Here is a 19,751-nt window from a genome sequence, read left to right as displayed (position 1 = left end):
TCTGTAAATACGGAAAATTGATATTCTATTTGTAAACCGCATGACATCAAAATAAATTATTCAGACATTTCAAAAATTATGAAAATGTAAGGTAGACATATGGAAAATGTTATTCAGCAAGTTATTTAGGTGGTAAATCTATCTGCCTGAAAACGCGATGATTTTGAATTTCGAAAATAGCAAATTTTTCAAAGAATTCATTTGAATTCATTTATTTTTTTGTAAATAACCACGAAACTTATCAGCCAAAATTTACCACTAAAATTAAGTACAACATGTGAAGAAAAAACAATCATAGAATCCCTTTGATAAGTAACAGAGTTCAAAAGTTATAACCATATAAAGAGACGCATGTCAGAATGCAAAAAATGGGACTGAGCCTAAAGCTACAAAATGGCTGCGTCCTTAAGGGGTTAAAGCAAGTAAATGTTACAAAAGTAATACTCAGTAATCATAATTTCAACTGTAAACTGTACAATTATACAATCATTTTTGAATCATATAATTATTCCCCCCAACTCCCCCCCTCCTCACGCCCCCCAAGGTCTGGCTGTGTTGTGCACTTCAGAAAGTGCCCCATATTTCGGTGCCTAATTAGCTATTCTTCTCAACACCTATTTCCCATTTCCTCACAATTCTGGCCATCCTTCAGCGCGAACCCTCTGCCGCCTTCGTATGAGATCTTCTGCCCCTATTCCTGGACACTCCAGCCATTTGTTCCATTGTTTCCCATATTTCTTGATCGCATTTCTCTTCAGGAATACCCCCAATTCCATCTTTTAATTTCCGACATTCTCGTGGGTCAGCGTCCAACCAGTGCCTTGCAGTAGTCTTATGAACCTGGTACAACAATTTTGCCACTGCAATCTGTTCTGCCCTAGTGACATCTATCTCACCCACATACCCAATACACAAACTTTAGGTTCTTGCTGAATCTGGACTCCAAACACCTCCTGTACCAAATGCTGAGTTTTGTTCCACAGCCCCCTTAACTCCAGGCACGTCCAGAATATATTCAATATATCACCTAAGCATCGCGGGCAACGTGTATCTGCTCTCAACCCCATCTTATGCAGCACCTCTGGGGTCCTGTATGCCCTGTGCAATAGAAACAGTTGGGAATCCCCTACATTCAAAGATATTTTACTTGAAGACTCTAGAATCTCCTCCCATTCATCATCCGGCAGTTCCCCAGCCTCAAGGTCCCATTTTCTTATAGTTGTTTCTAGCTTATCCAAAATTGCTCCATACAACATTGAAATAAGACTCCTCATGTTCTGTGCTTGCACTACCCTTGTCATGACTCCCAATTATGAAAACTCAACCTCCTCTGATTCAAATTGTACCTGTAGGCTATGTCATAACTGCAGGTACTAATAAAACATAGTCTTGGGTTTCTCAAATTCCTCCACCAGCTGACTGAAGGATTTAAGATTAGATCCTCTGACAATTGTTGTTAATATCCTACCTCTGTTTCCATCTTTGAACATATATACCGCACCCACATGCAAATTATTCCATATTGGGGTATACTTATTCCAAGATCTTATCTCCATTATCTGCTTATAAATCTGCCATATTCTCTGCAGCAATGCTAGTGTGGGGCACCGACTTACCCTATCCCCCAACTTTCCAGCCTCTAGTGCAGCCACTGGTTCCAACGTGTCTCCAAAATGCCTTACCACCATTGGACACAAAGACTCCTCTCTCGGTCTCTCCCACCCCTCAAAATGCTGACACTGAGCAGCCATATAATATGCCCACGCATCCGGGATCGCCAACCCCACTTTATGTTTAGGCAGTTGTATTTTTTCTAATTTTATCCTGTGTACTCCCTGTTTCCATATTAGATCCCTAAATCAACTATAAATCTTTCTATACCAGAACTTTGGTATCCATACTGGAGCATTATATGTAAGACGTACAAAAATTGTGGCATTAATGTCATCTTAATTGAGTTCGCCCTGCCTAAGGCCATATAGGCAACTTACTCCATACCTGAACCCTGGAACGCGCCTCTTTTAATATGGGTACCAGGTTCAACTCAACATAATCTGAGATCATCCTATTGACTCTGATGCCCAGGTATGTAAATTCCTCCACTATCGGGATTCCTCCCCCCTGCACCTGTAATGGATAATTTCTAGACAAAAGCTAAAATTGCTGATTTCAGCCAATTAATTCTAAGGACCGAAAATCCCCCAAAGTGTTCCAACACTTCCATTACCCTTGGTAACGTATTCTGGACTTCGTACAAAAATAATAGGACATCCTCACCATATAAAGCAACCCTCTCTTCCCCCTCTCTATATTTAAAGCCCTTTATGGCCGGGTGTTGTCTGATCATTAAAGCCAGAGGCTCAATAGCTAGGGCAAATAGAAGAGGCGACAGAGGACACCTCTTTGCAGATGAAATTGTTCAGACACCCCTCCGTTCGCCCTCACATTCGCCACCGGTGATTTATACAATATATGGACCCACTGTATAAATTTAGGTCCAAACCCCAGCTTACCTAGTACTGCCTATAAGTATTCCCATTGTATGCTATCAAAAGCCTTGATGGCATCTAGTGATGCCACCACAGCTTCGTCCCTATTCACCTCTGCTGTTCAGAACCTCTGTAGGTTCAGAAAGAGTCGGGTTTAATGCCGTCCATTTGGAGGGAATAAACCCGGACTGGTCACCAGTTCTTTGGCTCACAGTTTAATATCAGCCGCCAACAGAGACACTGGTCTATACGACTCTGTATGTTCAGAAAGAGTCGCCAGAGACCCTCATTCAGTTTTGCCTTCAATAATTTTAATTTGTATTATAAAGTTCACCCACACAGGTTCACCATCGTGGGGGGGGGGGATCAGGACTCCATTCATGGAATGGTTAGATTTTAAAATGAAAAGGGGTAACTGTATCCCACCCCCTTCCTCTTTACAACTAAATCATACATGGTCACTAGTGACTAGTGAGTACCTGCACTTACAACTTCTGTTCCTCACTTTCCTGCAACATGTGTGTTCTGAAAACACCAGGCTTCAGCTGCATTGATTGCATTGCTGGGTGCCTTTTTCCTGTTTCTGATGCTGCTTTGCTGTTATCCTTGGATGTCCCAGAGATAAAATCTTAGTAGGTAAAAAGTAATACAAGTGTAATAAATGTGTATATGTGCATAAGTGTGTGTATATCTTTGTGAATTATAACTGTGATAGTTGCATGCAATCCATATGTGATCTATACTGTATATGTGTGTATGTAAGTTGATCTATATGTGTGTGTGTGCATGTAGATGTATATGTATGTTTGGATTTGGATATATGGATGTGTGTGGATGTGTGGTTATATGCAGCATCAATTTGTGGATGTATATATTTGTACTTGTGGATAAGTCTTTGTATTTGGATGTATAGGTCATATGCATGTGTTATGAGGATAAGTTTGGTTCAGATCCTGTTTCTATGTAGTAATCTTGGTTTTAGTAACATATTTATGTAGTAATATTTGTATCCAATATTTCTATGCAGTAAGATCTTTGTGAATCGCGACACAGTGCATTGACGTCGGACAATGCACTTTGGGTAAACTCCGTCGGCCGGGGAAGTAAATGTGCCCCAATGCTGTTGCAGCTGCATAATTTATGGCACCTGTCACATTTCCTGTAAAGCCACAACCCGTAGTACAGCCAAACCCCTTTTTTAATGCTAGGTGTAATAGGGCCTAAAACTCTTCTTAAACTCTTAATAAATGTGGTGCAAGGCATCTTAGATAGATTTTTGATGCAAATTATGACAGAATTCTGTCGCAAACAGATTGCCATGGTCATGTGTTATGTTGGCAGTCCTAACAAAAGTGGTGATTGAGGGGTAAAACCTTGGATGTTTTGTTTATGCGCTTCCCTGGCAGCTCATGAGCTCTTTGAGAATGGAGCTCGCTGTTGGTTATTAAGTTCCTGTGTGTGGATTTTCTGACTTCCCCTTGCATTCTATTTTGCAGTGCACTGCAATCTTGTGACTTTGGTTTATGCACTGAGTATTGCCTGGTTTATAATTTTGTCCTGATGCCCTCTCCCAGTTTTGCTATTTAAGATTTGATCTCCTTCTTCCCTATCCTTTACCTCATTCATGGGTGTTAAGGATATCACACTGGTCTTGAATGCCATCTTACATACTGTCAGACATTTTAAAGACTCAGCATTCATTTCACATAACTTTGTGTAGTGAAAACTAAAGTTTGGGTGGGGTTTGTCCCTCAGCACACAAAGACTTAGTGCTCGCTAGCACCACCTAGAGGAAGGTAACCAGGTGAACATCTGGACATTTTGTTTATGTGAAGATAGCCAATGGTTCTACATTCCTTTGTGTACTTACATCCAATAGTGTTGCATTTCCAGGGTCAAACCACCCATTAGTATTGCCCGCTTGTGTATTTGCACACCCCTTGCAGAGTGTGTTATGACTTTCCAGATAAGAGTTTCAGTGCCAAAGAGAATAAAGCAGTCTTGAGCTAATCTTCAGAAAGGACACTGTCTTTCCTGGTTTACTCCATTCCAAGCTGGAATACAAAGACTCTATAATTTGAAAGTCACCTTTACAATGATTAGGGGTTTGAGCCCCAGATAAAAATCTATAAGATGGGGAACGTTGTCCAGTTTTGTCATAAAGGGTAGGGACAGTTGGAAGAGTTAGAATCGGGGTTCAGCTTCTATATGGTTTTATTCTATATTATTTTATTCTATATGCAGTGGCTGGCAAGGTTCAAAGTCTGATTAAGCTCATGCAGGGCCTAGAGTAAGTCAATGGGGCTCATTTACTAAGGGTCCGCGGTCTGCACTATCGTCGGAATACCTGACGATTTCCGATGTGCTCCACATTTAGAAAGGTTTTTTGGCACATGCGATCAGATTTTGGCTCATTGGCGTCGGCTTTCATGCAACACAAATCAGGGGGTGGGCCGTCAGATGATCCGACGGATTGGGACAACTTGCGGGATTTAACAAAGCAATTTGTGTCACAAGCCATGCACTTACATGCACCAGAAAGAAGGTGAACTCCAGCGGACCTAATCGGGGAAGCGACACATGCAGGAACTCGGGCGCATGATCTTCATGAATCGCGGCAGATGTTGTTTCCAGCGTACAACGCACCTCGGGGATCGTGCAGGGACCAGTTAAGTAAATGTGCCCCAATGTTTTGCTTCACTTGGGCAGGTCAGACTGAGATATGTTGGAAGTGGTTTGTGGTATAGGGGAGGAATGACCTGGCAGTATGGAGTTCATTCCACTTAGGCTTATTTGATCCTTGTAAGCCTTATTAGTCTGTTACCCTTTCCCTGATTTTTTGGGAACAGTTTTCACTTTGGAAGACATGACCAACATCTGATAGAATATAGGAGAAAGCAAGCATCCAGACCTTCTCCTGGTCTAAATCATATGGTTGATGCTGATGTCACTGACAAATCTTTGCAATTGAAAGATGAAACTCTGATATAACTGTGGTTCAGCAGAACAACTGAAGCATATTTTTTTGTGAGAAACGTTGCATAAAAAATATTATATTTAATAAGCAGAATGGTTGCACATGTTATACATGCATTTAAAAGTGTCCACTCTTCCGTTTCTTCTTCTTTTGTTAATGAAGTCTGTCAAGTTACAAGTTCAATAAAGTATTAAAACAGATTAGTTAAAGGGATTGTACATCCCTGAACCTCCAAAATAAACTCCTGGATGTGATAAATACATCCTCTACACCATCTGCTACTATAACTTCCTCTTAAATTTTTTGGTAATTGCTATTTTTGCAAAGGCAGGCAGGAACTGAGGAAGCAAGATGGCTGCCACACTCTGCATTGGGACTACAAGTCCCATGCTTAGGCTCCCACCAAGCAGAGTGTGCTCATGCACAGAATGCACAGCACAGCAGCAAGGAAGGAAGCTGCACAGCGAATTTCACTGTGTACAGCACATGAGCGGGCACATAGGATGATTAACACTGCCTACCACGGGACTGTGAAGTTGTCATTTCCCTGGAGATGGGTGACTATAAACACCTGGTGACCTTATAACTTTATATAACATTATCTCTAAAACTCCCTAGAATTGCTAATAACATTGAATCAGTGAAGTGAGTGACTTACGATTATCTGAAAGTCTCAACTGTACAACCCCTTTAAAGCCTTGGATGGTTTAATCCACAAAATAACCACTGGGTGGCCACACATTGGAAAACAACATGCACTTCCTGACAGGATTGTATAATCATCTCACAATTGTTGTGAAAAGTGGAAAGGTAAATGAGGACACATTTACATTAGAAATGAAATACAAGTAATTGTATTTACCTTGAACCTTATGTATTTCAAAAGGTTGAAATGTTCTGCGTACATTCTGAAGTAGTCCATAATTTTGGAGTTATGCATGTAATTTGGAAAATCATTTGGAATGGGGTAATCACTGAAGCACATCATCTCCTTAGATGTATTTATGATAACAGATTTGTAGATACTGGCTCTATCATCTTCTGGGTTCTCCTAAAAAATAACATGTTTCTATGTATAACAAATATGTACAGCTGAGCTCATGCATTGCTTTTTAATGTTTTATATTGATAGCCAAAAACCTATAGAAATTTATAAAAGAAACATATGGAGGAAAGCTTAAGTCTTATTCTTGCCTTTAAATAATGAAGAAGCTGAACTGCACTTTATGAGCAAGGTCTTTGTGATTCACTTACCTTAAACCTCCATAAGCCTCCAATATCATCAGAACTTTCAAAGCATGTAGGATGTAGATTTTCATCTAGACAGCATTTTATTGCAGTCAAGCCACTAGAACCTGCCCCAATTATACAAATTTTCTGCACCATTTCTTTAGATGTTACCGATCTGAAAAATAAAAGTTTAGATTAGTATTGGTAAACTAGTAAAACCTTCTTTGCAGCTCTTTGCAGCTCTTCTTGCCGTACTTGTTGATTCTAGCTGTGAAGATGTGGATATTGTGTAATAACCAGTCACTGGGATAAAACCCAGAACTGCCTTTGCACTATCCAAATGGAAATGTGCCATGCATGTGCAAAGCTCAAAGGGCGTTTTGCTAGTTTTGTTTAAAGGGGAATTGCTATTTGTTTCTTATCCCAATATCTTTTTGCACTTAATATTAAAAGAAACCTACCATTTGATTTGATGCATTATGAACCAAATATACCTTGAGAATGGTTTTATTACACTGATGCAGAATCATATCTTGGTTAATCCCTGAACTGAGTAGTTTTGCTGAAAAAACAATTATACCATTCAGGACCTTGGGAAAGCTGGGACAGACTGGCTTACGGAGCTTGGAATTACAGAGCAGATATAGAAGCCACATAGCTTAATTATCATAATGTTATATCTGTTTTATCAGCAAAACCACTCAGCACAGGGATTAACCAAGATATGATCCTGCATCAGTGTAGCTACAGCATTCTCAGGGTATGTTTAGTTCATAATGCATCAAATCAAATGGTAGATTTCCTTTAAGCTTTGTGTGTATTAAGAAAATTTCTAACAGCAGCCAGACTGTACACAGGGCGAGATAAAAGTGGTAGTCCAGTTTCTATAAATTAATGTAATTATTTGATGAAAAGTTACACAATTTTCTATTTACTTTTTGGTTTATTACCTGAGGGTGCGTTTGCACTTTCAGTTTTTTAGATGCAGTTTTTGAAGCAGTTGTCTATCATAATGAGTGAGAACATATAAAGCTGCTAGTCCTCTTTTTTCGCTTGGTTTCGGTTTAGAGATCAATACTGCATCTGAAAAACTGAATGTGTCAAGGCATCCACACACTTTATAGACTTTGCTCATTGACATGGTGGAAGCTTTATAGTTTACTTTCAGGTGCACATGTAAGGCCTGGATCATCAAGAGAGGCACTAAGCTCCATTGTCTCAGCTGTAGAAATTAGCGGATCCGAGCTGCAGCCAATCAACTAGCTTTCAGCCCCATAACGAGCAAGAAAGTGTCAGTGCTCTACTCCACAATACTAAACAGAACTAGAGGACAAGGAAACACTTGACAGGGTTAACTTTTCTTAATAGAACATTGTCTAGGGCGAAGAATTTATACCCATATTCGAGTGTCATTAAAATGTAACTTTTATTTTATATCAGAGTAAAAAGTACACCTAAGTTATTTGAACAAATAAACTCCTTTAAAAACCCAATGATGAGTGGACAGTGTTATTGTGGCCAATCAGGTAATGCGTATAATAGTTGTTTGATTGTTATACATTCAAATCATTGTAGCACATTTTTCTCATATGCTGCTATGTTCCGCTGATTGGACTGTTGGATACATTGTAGCATAAATGTCTATTGCTGACAGTAGGTGTCAGTATTGGTTTACTGTTTGCTGAACCTGTATATTCCTAAACTAGGATTTTTACAGCTATCTTCAACTTCTCAATTCTCACATTAGCAGCCTATATTGTGGTGACCACTTAGTGTTTTTTAGCACTTTGTGCCTATTGATGGCTAGCTCCGTCTGCAGCTCAGTGCTGCCTATCTATTTCTAATATTTATCTCTGTTCCACACTACATTGATATTAAAATCAAGATCTATCAGCCCCCCCTGATAGATCTTGACAGAGTGAGCGAATGCTAGATAGCGTCTAAAACATCCAATAATTGACCCTGACACTCTTGGGGACGGCATGCAGAGACAGCGGCAGCAGCGGCAGGCTAGAGAGTGTCATGGCGACATACCCTAAATGGACTCAGGCTTCACCAAAGGAGGTGAGCAAGAAGCGCTGTAATGATTTCCTTTGTGAACAAAAGGTTGACGGTATATTTAGTCGATAACACAGCATGGTGGCGACATAGTGACCAAGTTCCATAACGCATCTGGTGAAACACCCAAAAAAAGAGCCTGACACAGCTCGTTTGATAAGGGGACGACATGTGGAAGCAGCCATGGAGACGACTTCCATGATTAAGAGCGACAGTATGGGGCATCCATATTGCGCTGCTATGATTGCAACTTCAGGTCTCCAGCATGGCGGCGACAGATGGGCCGAGTTCCACTATGTATCTGGTGAAACACCTGAAAATTCTGCCTGACACAGCTCGTTTGATAAGGGGACGATGTATGGAGGCAGTGAACTAGTAGTAGATTAAAGGTGCTGCAGTTAAAACTATGTTAGTTGGATCTTGGGATGGAGCTGGCGCTCCGCTGCCAGGCGAGCTTTCGCCTGTCCAAGCCCCTGTCTCTCGGCTCCTCCCCAAACAGCACTTCTAAGAACCTTTTGTATAAGATCAAGTGTAGTAGTGTTCTTATAAGTTTGGGTTATGGCGGGTGAGGGGAATGTAAACAGATGCGCAAGAAGCGCTGAAATAATATTGGTAAATGATAAAAGTTTGCCGGTATATTTTGTGGATAACACAGCAGGGTGGCGACAAAGTTAACAAGTTTGATGTGGAAGCCATAAAAAAACAACCCAAAATTCTGCCTGACACAGCTCGTTTGATAAGGGGACGATGTATGGAGGCAGCTTTATGGACAACGTGTGGAGGCAGCTAAAAAGACGACGTGTGGAGGCTGCTATGGAGACAATTTAATTTGGATAGTGCCTGTATGTGGCAGTCCACAAAAGTTTTCAAACCAGAGGAGCAGGTAGGTGGTTCTCCAGAAAAATTTAATAGATTGAGTGCCTGTATGTGGCAGTCCAAAAAAGTTTTCAAACAAGAGGAGCAGGTAGGTGGTCCTCCAGAAAAATTAAATAGATTGAGTGCCTGTATGTGGCACTCCCAAAAATTGTTTAAAACAGAGGACCGGGTAGGTGGCCCTCCAGAAAAATTAAATACATAGAGTACTATAGCTAGAGCCAGTTGGGCCTGGCAAAAAAAAGCCAGTTTCCTCTGCTTTAGTGTACAAAGAGGAGGAGAAGGAGGAAAATGAGGAGGAGGAGTGCATAAATTATTCAGGTTGAGCTTCCTTCACCTGGTGGAGAATGGAAATCCTGAGAAATCCAGGCTTTATTCATCTTGATAAGCGTCAGCCTGTCAGCGCTGTCAGTCGACAGGTTGTACGCTTATCGGTGATGATGCCACCAGCTGCACTGAAAACCCGCTCGGACAACACGCTAGCGGCAGGGCAGGCAAGAACCTCCAAGGCGTACAGCGCCAGTTCGTGCCACATGTCCAGCTTTGAAACCCACTAGTTGTAGGGAGCTGTGTGATCATTTAGGACGATGGTATGGTCAGCTAAGTACTCCCTCACCATCTTTCTGTAAAGATCAGCCCTACTCTGCCGAGACTGGGGACAGGTGACAGTGTCTTGCTGGGGTGACATAAAACTGGCAAAGGCCTTGTAAAGCGTACCCCTGCCAGTGCTGGACAAGCTGTCTGCTCGCCTACTCTCCCTCGCTACTTGTCCCGCAGAAATTCCCCCCCTCTGCCGCTAGCGCTGTCAGATGGGAAATACTGTTTCAGCTTGTGCACCAGGGCCTGCTGGTATTCATGCATTCTCACACTCCTTTCCTCTCCAGGGATGAGAGTGGAAAGATTTTGCTTGTACCTTGGGTCCAGGAGAGTGAATACCCAGTAATCAGTCCTGGAATAAATTCTTTGAACGCGAGGTTCACGGGATAGGCAGCCTAGCATGAAATCTGCCATACGCGCCAGAGTACTAACGCGCAAGAATTCACTCCTTTCACTGGCCTGACTGTCCATTTCCTCCTCCTCCAACTCCTCTTCTTCTGCTCATACACGCTGAACAGTGAAGGGCTGAACAATGGTCCCCTCTTCTGTCTCGCCAACATTCTCCTCCTCATCCTCCTCCACCTCCTCCGATATGCGCTGAGAAACAGACCTGAGGGTGCTTTGCCTATCAACAAGGGAATCTTCTTCCCCCGTCTCTTGTGACGAGCGCAAAGCTTCCGACTTCATGCTGACCAGAGAGTTTTTCAACAGGCCAAGCAGCGAGATGGTGAGGCTGATGATGGCGGCATCGCCACTGACCATCTGTGTTGACTCCTCAAAGTTACTCAGCACCTGACAGATATCAGACATCCACGTTCACTCCTCATTGTTGACTTGAGGAAGCTGACCGACCTGACTACCAATTCTGGTGGAAGTTGACATCTGGCAGTCTACAATCACTCTGCGCTGCTGGTAAACTCTGGATAACATGGTTAATGTTGAATTTCACCTCGTGGGCACGTCGCACAACAGTCAGTGAGCGGGCAGTTGGAGGGGGCGCTGCGCTGCCCTGAGAGTGGCAGCATCTGTGCTGGACTTCCTGAAATGCGCACAGATGCGGCGCACCTTCTTGAGCAAATCAGACAGATTGGGGTATGTCTTGAGGAACCACTGAACTATGAGATTTAACACATGGGCCAGGCATGGCACATGTGTCAGTCTGCCGAGTTGCAGAGCCGCCACCAGGTTACGGCCGATGTCACACACAACCATGCCTGGCTTCAGGTTCAGCGGGGCCAGCCACAGATCAGTCTGCGCCGTGATGCCCTGTAATAGCTCTTGGGCGGTGTGTCTTTTATCGCCTAGGCTCAGCAGTTTGAGCACCGCCTGCTGTCGCTTAGCGACGGCACTGCTGCTGTGCCTACAGCTACCGACTGATGGCGCCATGCCCACGGATGGTAATTCGGAGGAGGAGGAGGCATAGTAGGCCTGAGAGACCTGGACCAAGGTACGCCCCACAATCCTCGGCGTCGGCAGTATATGACCAGCCCCAGGGTCAGACTCGGTCCCAGCCTCCGCCAAGTTAACCCAATGTGCCTTCAGCGATATATAGTGGCCCTGCCTGGCAGCACTCGTCCACGTGCCCGTGGTCAGGTGGACCTTGTCAGAAACGGCGTTGGTCAGGGCACGGATGATGTTGTCTGACACGTGCTTGTGCAGGGCTGGAAAATTAGTGGCGGCTGGGGACCGAATACCGAGGGGCGGCCGCCGCCATGAGGTTTCGAAAGGCCTCGGTCTCTACCAGCCTATGGGGCAGCATCTCCAGGCTAAGCAGTTTGGAGATGTGGACGTTGAGGGTTTGGGCGTGTGGGTGGGTTGCACTATACTTCCTTTTGCGCTCCAGCGTCTGGGGTATGGAGAGCTGAACGCTGGTGGATGCTGTGGAGGATCGTGGAGGCGAAGATGGGGTTTTCGCACGGGAGGTGTTTGAGCCGGGGTCCTGGGCAGGGGGCTGACTAGCAGATGACACAGGGGAAGGAGCAGTGGTGTGCCCGGCCAGAGGTGAACGGGCTTGGTGCCATTGAGTGGGGTGTTTAGCATTCATATGCCTGCGCATACTGGTGGTAGTTAAGCTAGTAGTGGTGGAACCCCTGCTGATCCTGGTTTGGCACAGGTTGCACACCACAGTCCGTCGTTCATCCCGTGTTTCTTTAAAGAACCTCCAGACTTCTGAGAATCTAGCCCTCGCCACGGGAGCTTGACTACGCGAAACATTTGGCGCTGATGCACCAGCTCTGGCCCTGCCTCTCCATCTGGCCCCACCACTGCCTCTTCCAACCTGTTCTGGTATAGGACTCGCCTCCGTCTCATAAGCACTGTGTTCACCTGGCCTATCAACCCAGCTTGGGTCTGTCACCTCATCATCCTCCGATCCCTCAGTCTGCTCCCCCATCGGACTTCCTGCCCTGACAACAACTTTACCACTGTCTGACAACCGTGTCTCCTCATCGTTCGACACCTCTTTACACACTTCTTCCACTACGTCAATAATGTCATCATCACCCACAGACTGCGACCGGTGGAAAACCTGTGCATCGGAAAATAGCTCAACAGCAACCGGACAAGTGGTTTGTGACTCTGGGAAGGGTCCAGAAAACAGTTCCTCAGACTATGCCGGTTCAAATGCCAAATTTTGCTGGGAGGGGGCAGACTGGGGGGAAGGAGGCTGAGGTGGAGGAGTGCTGATTTCGGTGACATGGGTGGACTGCGTGGAAGACTGACTGGTGGACAAATGGCTAGAAGCATTGTCCACAATCCACGACATCACCTATTCGCACTGTTCTGGCCTCAACAGTGCTCTACCACGAGTCCCAGTAACTTGAGACATGAACCTAGGGAGTGTAGCTCTGCGGCATTCCCCTGCTCCCTCATCAGCAGGACCACGGCCTCTGACCCCTGCAGTAATTGGATACCCACGCCCATGCCCTCGTCCTCTACCCCTAGCCCTCGGGTTAAACATTTACAAAATTAAAGTGTAAACTGTAAATTTTTTTTTTTTTTTTTTAAACAAAATGATGCTATCCTATTGCTATGGCTAGTTTTTAACCTACACTGACAGCACACAACTGGATTTTGTGCTGTGCCTGATGACTTTGAGTTATAAAAGTAAATAAACGTAAAAAAAAAGAAATCAGCAGACTAATTCAAATCAAACCCCTAATAAATTGTCCCACTTCGGTGTTTGAGGTGGATATGTGTGTCACTAAGATCTAAACACAACGGTCGCAAGTCTCCCTGCAAATTCCTCACAATATGGTACTAGCTGCACTACTATTGCCAGCAAGCCCAGCCACAAGCAAATAAAAAAAAATATATAACCTTATTGTAGCCCTAAGAAGGGCTGTTGGGTTCTTGTAGAATCACTCCTGCCTAACACTATTCTAATAGAACACCCTAACGCCATTTTCTCGAGCTGGCGAAATACTCGTCCGAGCAACGAGCAGTTTCGAGTACGCTAATGCTCGAACGAGCATCAAGCTCGGACGAGTGTGTTCGCTTATCTCTATTAAATTTTAATGATATTGACAGCTCCTGATCATTGTTAATGTTAAATTGTCCTGTACATAATTATTCATCAAATACACTCACAAAAAATGTTTTAAAAAGCAATCTGTCAACAGAAAAATATAGAAGTTATGCCTCTGAAAAGTTGTTGATACTAAGAACAATGTGATTTTCTCCAATATTGGTTTTGCTCTGTAAATTTGAGCAAAGATGAGCATATAAATGAGGTATCACCGTAATCATAGGGAATCATAGAAAGATAAAGATAAAATACTTTTGCGGTGAGCTGGCAAAACAAAGATGTTAAAAATCCTAAATAAAAATGGAGGATTTTGTTTGTGTCCCTCTTGAAGTAGTTAATAAAATCTCATGAATAAGCTATAGACCTCCAAAATGAATTCTCTATACAGTGTATCTCATCCCGCAAATAATATGCCCTAATATGTGCACATTACCAAAAAAAAAAATTTATAGCCTGTACAATGTGACAAAGCAAGTCTGCTCTGAATGCCGCTCCTTCCATTCTATGCCCGGCCATGTGCCCATACAGCAGTTTACATACAGATATGTATCAGTACACTTGGGAGAAATTGGGCATCAAACTTTGCATTCCATCATTTAATTCATTGTGAAAGTGTAATTTTTGTCCTAAATGAATGTATTTTGAAAAAAAAAAAAATTCTAAAGTTTCTGAATCCTACTTCCATTCCATTGTGGAACACTTAAAGTGTTAATAGAAGTTGTTTTACATACATAGAGGTGTGTAGTTTCTATAGTGGTGTAATTTATGGTGTTTTACCATCAAACGTTGTTTCTTAAAAGTGAGTCTTGGCAATTTTCATTAAAGAAAAATTGAACCTAAAATTATAAGCCTCATAACATTCTATAAAAATGAGAATACACATAAAAAAATCTCGCCATAAAGCAGACATTCCAGAAATGTTAGTTCTCAAGGTTTTTGGGGTATTTTAACTATCTGCCTAGAAAATTCTTCATTTTCACATTTTTATTTTTTAGAATGAAACTAAAAACTTATCACTTAAAATTTTACAACTAACATGAAGTACAATTTGTCACAAGAAAACATTTTCCAAATCACCTGGATATTGTAAAGCGTTTCAAAGTTATAACCAATTATCGTGACATGTCAAATTCTGAAAATAGAGTCTAGTCATTTAGCTGAAAACAAGTCGGGTGATAAGGGGTTAAAATAATGCATAACAATTTTGGTTTTGACAGAAAATGTTAAAAGAAAGTACCCAAATGCTGTATTGAAGAATCTGTTTATTGATTTTTTACATTTTTTTCTTTGTTTATGGAAACAGTACAATTCCAGATGTGGATAGAACAAAGTTGAAGCTGCAGCAAATATGACAAGCTATGAAAACATGAAAAAAGAAAAAAAAAATTGTTGAAAAAAGGAGGAGGAGGACGAAATAAACCAATATAGTTCTTCTTGGAAGACAGGAAGGTATAGAAAAAGTAGTTTGGTGAATAGGACTTCTGAAAAAGTTGGTTAACAGAGAAAATGCAAAACATACGAGTAACATAAGAAATATTACAAGTGAACAATTTCTAGTAAATGTGTTCTAAGATTTGCATCTATATATTTGCAGTTGCATTTAAATAACAGATCCACACAATTATTTAGTTAAAAATACTTCCATCACCTTTCTTCTTTTTTAGTAAGTTCTGTTTCCATTATGTATGTGCCATTACTTTTGGATATTTACAGAAAATACCTCAAAGACCCTGACATGTAAGTATATGCACTGTGGTATACTGTTTATTGATGCTCCTATATATACGGCTATATATACGGTACACTACCTTGAAAAAACAGTGCTCTATTGGTATAGTTTTTGACTGATTCTACCCTATGAACATATTCTATTTATAAACCTGGAGGCTTTTTATGACTAATCAAATATGCTCCAGAAAAACATAATTATTTAGAATTATAATGTCACAGCGAGAATAACCCCTAAAATAATATTGTATTGAACAGATTTGGTTTTACCTTGATTATCCTTAAACAAATGTGAAACTTATAGAAGTTTCATGTATTGTATACAATATGTATATGTATGGTTAACAATATAGGAAAAGAGCCGTTAGAACAATAAAAACAGCACAGATCTTTAGCATCAGTGGAATAGACGTGTCTACACTGCCATTCTCAAGAATACGAGTCTGAGTTGGCTTTATAATACGTTTCCACTGAGTCAGGATGGCTCCTCTGGCACCACTCCACTTCCCGGGGCCTGTAAGCCGATATTGGTAGGGGGTACAAGGTCCAAAGTACACATACAAAGCTAACTGAGGATCTTTAAGGAACATTCTGAATAGATTGGGTTTTACATCAGCAAGTGTAGCTAGTTCATCCATGTATTCCACATAATCCACTTGCACAGTATGACGCTGGCTTTCCACATACCTAAAAGAAAAGAAAATGTTAAAATACATCTATCTTACTATCTAGCTATAATACACACATATATACAAAAAAGGAAGCAGCACATGCAAAAATTGGTACTACTACTACTACACAATTTTGAATGGAATCTTGGAGTGCTGCTATACATATGTATATACACTGTGTTTTCTCCCAAAAAATGGATGTCTTATTTTTTCATGAACAATAATTCTTTCCAAGGAAAGAGGGGTTGTCCAGCACTCACCGAAATCCATATGGTAATTCGGTGAAGTTAAAATAACAATTTATTCCATTATTAATTCCAACCAATGTTTGCTCTCAGTTTCATATTATATAGTAACTTAGGGGTGTAATATAACTGATGCACAAAATTAGTCATCCTATGGTTCCAGGACATAGAGGAACAGATACTGTATATACTCGAGTATAGGCCGACCCGAGTATAAGCCGAGACCACTAATTTTACCACCAAAAACTGGGAAAACCTATTGACTCGAGTATAAGCCGAGGGTGGGAAATGCATTGGTCACAGACCCCTCCAGTATATAGCCAACCAGCCCCCTATAGTATACAGCCAGCTTAGCTTGCCCCCAGCAGTATACAGCCAGCCCAGCCTGCAACCAGTAGTATACAGCTTACCCCCAGTAGTATACAGCCTACCCCCAGTAGTATACAGCCTGCCCACAGTAGTATACAGCCTGCCCTCAGTAGTATACAGCCTGCCCTCAGTAGTATACAGCCTGCCCTCAGTAGTATACAGCCTGCCCCCAGTAGTATACAGCCTGCCCCCAGTAGTATACAGCCTGCCCCCAGTAGTATACAGCTTGTCCCCAGTAGTATACAGCTTGCCCCCAGTAGTATACAGCTTGCCCCCAGTAGTATACAGCCCAGCCCAGCATTAAAGAAAAAAAATAAACTTATATACTCACCCTCTGGTGGCACCGATGTGCAGCGCTGCTCCCCCGATGTCCGTGCGGCTCGTTTTCAGGCTTCCGCGCCGTCTTCTTTCTTCTGCAGGGCGCCGCCATTGATCATCCCCGGCAGGCGCCTAGTATGATGTGCCGCTGTTGACGTCATACTAGGCGTCGCCCCGGGGAAAAACATGGCGGCGCCCAGCAGAAGAAAGAAGACGGTGCGGAAGACTGAAGACGAAGACGCGTGGATATCAGGGGAGCAGCGCGGCACATCCGGAGAGTGAGTATATAAGTTTATTATTTTTTAAGTTTTTTTTTTTTAAATATTGACTAGTGTATGAGCCGATGGGACGTTTTTCAGCACATTTATTGTGCTGAAAAAGTCGGCTTATACACGAGTCAATATTAATTCCTCTATAGCAATTTTTCCAGAATTCCTTGTTTACCTTTCCAATGCCCTTTTCCCATTTTTTACAGGATGGAATGACTTCCTTCTCAGTCCAAGCCCGCAATATTAGTTTGTATATATAAGATATAACTTTCTTTGTAGTCGAGGAATTTAATTAAAATATTTGTTCCTACCCTTTAATCTACACCTATCACCCATTCTGATATAAGCATAATACAACTGAAGAAATTTAAAGCAAAAACTCCCCTTCCCCAAACTGTGCCCGGATTTCTTCTAAATTTAGCATCCGTGTTTCTAAAAAAAATGTGTGAGAGGGATATCAATCCCCTCCTAGTCCTTTTCTGTAATAAATAACCCAAATTTTATAGGTCCTTCAATTTGGTTAGGATGAATTCCCCCCTAAACTCCAATCAAATACCCTACAAACAAGGGAAACTCGAGAATGATAAAATTAAAAATATTTTCAATTTTTATTTCATATATATTAAAACTGATCAAACATTGATCCATACAAAAGCTAAAAAATGATCCCAAGATAGTAGGGGAGACTTCAACAGCTCAGCTAACAGCAAGTCAATTACAATTTTAAACCATGCATAAAATAAAAAACATTTCTTTCTATAATAGATAGTGTGTAGGTTATTACCTTCTTGCTCAGGCTATCTATTATAGAAAGAAATGTTTTTTATTTTATGCATGGTTTAAAATTGTAATTGACTTGCTGTTAGCTGGGATCATTTTTTAGCTTTTGTATTGATCAATGTTTGATCAGTTTTAATATATATGAAATAAAAATTGAAAATATTTTTAATTTTATCATTCTTGAGTTTCCCTTGTTTGTAGGGTACTTTTCTGTAATAAGTCTAAATTTCTCAAAATTGAAATTGTCCAAAATAGGGGAAAATGACAAAATCCCCTCAAGATTCAACGTCTCTTTTAGTGCCTTCCAAACTTTATACAGTTCCCAACAATACCGCAATATTTAAATGTTTATATGAACCCTGTGTCAATTCTTCATTCTCTAATAACGTGAATATCGAATCTCTGTGCCCTACACTTAAATTAATTAACCTCTGAAATGCACTACAATTCCGTCTACTAACTAGAAATTTCAATTTGGCTGCGATGTAATAGCCAAACATCCAAGGAATCCCCAGTCTAGTGTTATACACACGGTGGAAAGTTTCATCCTCACCCTTTTCCTATTCCATATCAACTCAGTCAACATAGAAATTTTTGGAATCGAGACTGGGCATATCGCCAATGGATACAACAGTTGCAATGGTAAATTCATTTTTATCAATTCGACCCTATTAGCTCTTGAAAATGACATTCTCAGCCAGTTGGAAATATTATGTTGCATTTTATTTAAGATTGGGATTACATTCAATTCCACATATCTGGCTGGGTCTGCTGTGACCATCACCCCCAGATATTTAAATACACTGTTCGTATGTAAGGAATCTACCTGAATCCCGAGGTCAGCCCATCCAAAGCTAATAAAACCGTCTTTTCCCAGTTAATTTTTAGGCCCAAGAACTGACCAAATTTGGAAACTAAGCCCTACCGCGTACCACGCTATAGGAGGAAGGGGTTTGACAGATTACCATTGATGCTTATTCTTGCTGATGGAGAGCAATAAAGGATACATACCCATTTAACGAAATCATTCCCTTAACCAAACCTTTCCAGTACTTTCCACAGAAAACAGCCTGTGCAAATTATAATCCGTCCCTCTCGCAGGAATGAACCCATTTTGGTCCGGGTGCACTATATCCACCATCACCCCTTTGCATCACCCCTTTTTACATTGCAATTGAGCATAGAGATAAGTCTGTATGCTCCCATATCCATCGGATTTTTTCAAAAATAATGCTATAGATGCACCAAGTCCGTAACCATACCCTTCTTAAATACTGCGGAAAAAAACTTGAGTTAAAATAGGGATCAATGCACTGTCTAGAGATTTATAAAAAGCAAATGATAATACATATAGTTCTGGTGCAGAATCAGCTGGAGTTTCATTTTTGGCATGCCGGATTTCCTCCCACGACACCAGACCCTGGGAAGGGAATGGTGTCGAGGAAATCATCCAGTTCACCATCCAAGAAGGTTAGTTCTGATTGGTATAACATTTACTGAAGGCCTCCAGAATATCCTTTTGCTCCTGAATCAATTTTCCCTCCTGATTCCTACACCTAGAGACCCTGCTGCCAATAATTTAGCAGAAATTTTTTTTTATGTTGAGCCATTTTTTGGGCAA

General features: G+C 41.5%; 2 protein-coding genes across 3 annotated transcripts in view; both read right to left on the bottom strand.

Annotated features, from left to right (window-relative positions):
* Nucleotides 1-7,022, bottom strand: part of LOC140105178 (flavin-containing monooxygenase 5-like) — a 98,851-nt gene extending 91,829 nt beyond the window's left edge. The window contains exons 1-3 of the mRNA XM_072129124.1: nucleotides 6,952-7,022; nucleotides 6,721-6,871; nucleotides 6,329-6,517 (exon numbers count right to left, since the gene is read on the bottom strand). Coding sequence (XP_071985225.1) covers nucleotides 6,329-6,517; nucleotides 6,721-6,852 — 321 coding nt within the window. The 5' untranslated portion in view covers nucleotides 6,853-6,871; nucleotides 6,952-7,022. The remainder of the gene's footprint in view (nucleotides 1-6,328; nucleotides 6,518-6,720; nucleotides 6,872-6,951) is intronic.
* A 7,989-nt stretch (nucleotides 7,023-15,011) lies between these two features.
* The window catches only part of LOC140103895 (flavin-containing monooxygenase 5-like), a 91,635-nt gene continuing 86,895 nt past the window's right edge, over nucleotides 15,012-19,751 (bottom strand). For both annotated transcript variants that reach the window (XM_072127196.1, XM_072127197.1), the window contains one exon: nucleotides 15,012-16,165. In XM_072127196.1, the coding sequence (XP_071983297.1) occupies nucleotides 15,820-16,165 (346 nt within the window). In that variant the 3' untranslated portion in view covers nucleotides 15,012-15,819. The remainder of the gene's footprint in view (nucleotides 16,166-19,751) is intronic.

This window comes from Engystomops pustulosus, chromosome 10 (assembly GCF_040894005.1).
Source record: "Engystomops pustulosus chromosome 10, aEngPut4.maternal, whole genome shotgun sequence".
NCBI lineage: Eukaryota > Metazoa > Chordata > Amphibia > Anura > Leptodactylidae > Engystomops > Engystomops pustulosus.
This window is presented reverse-complemented; position numbering and strand designations above follow the sequence as displayed.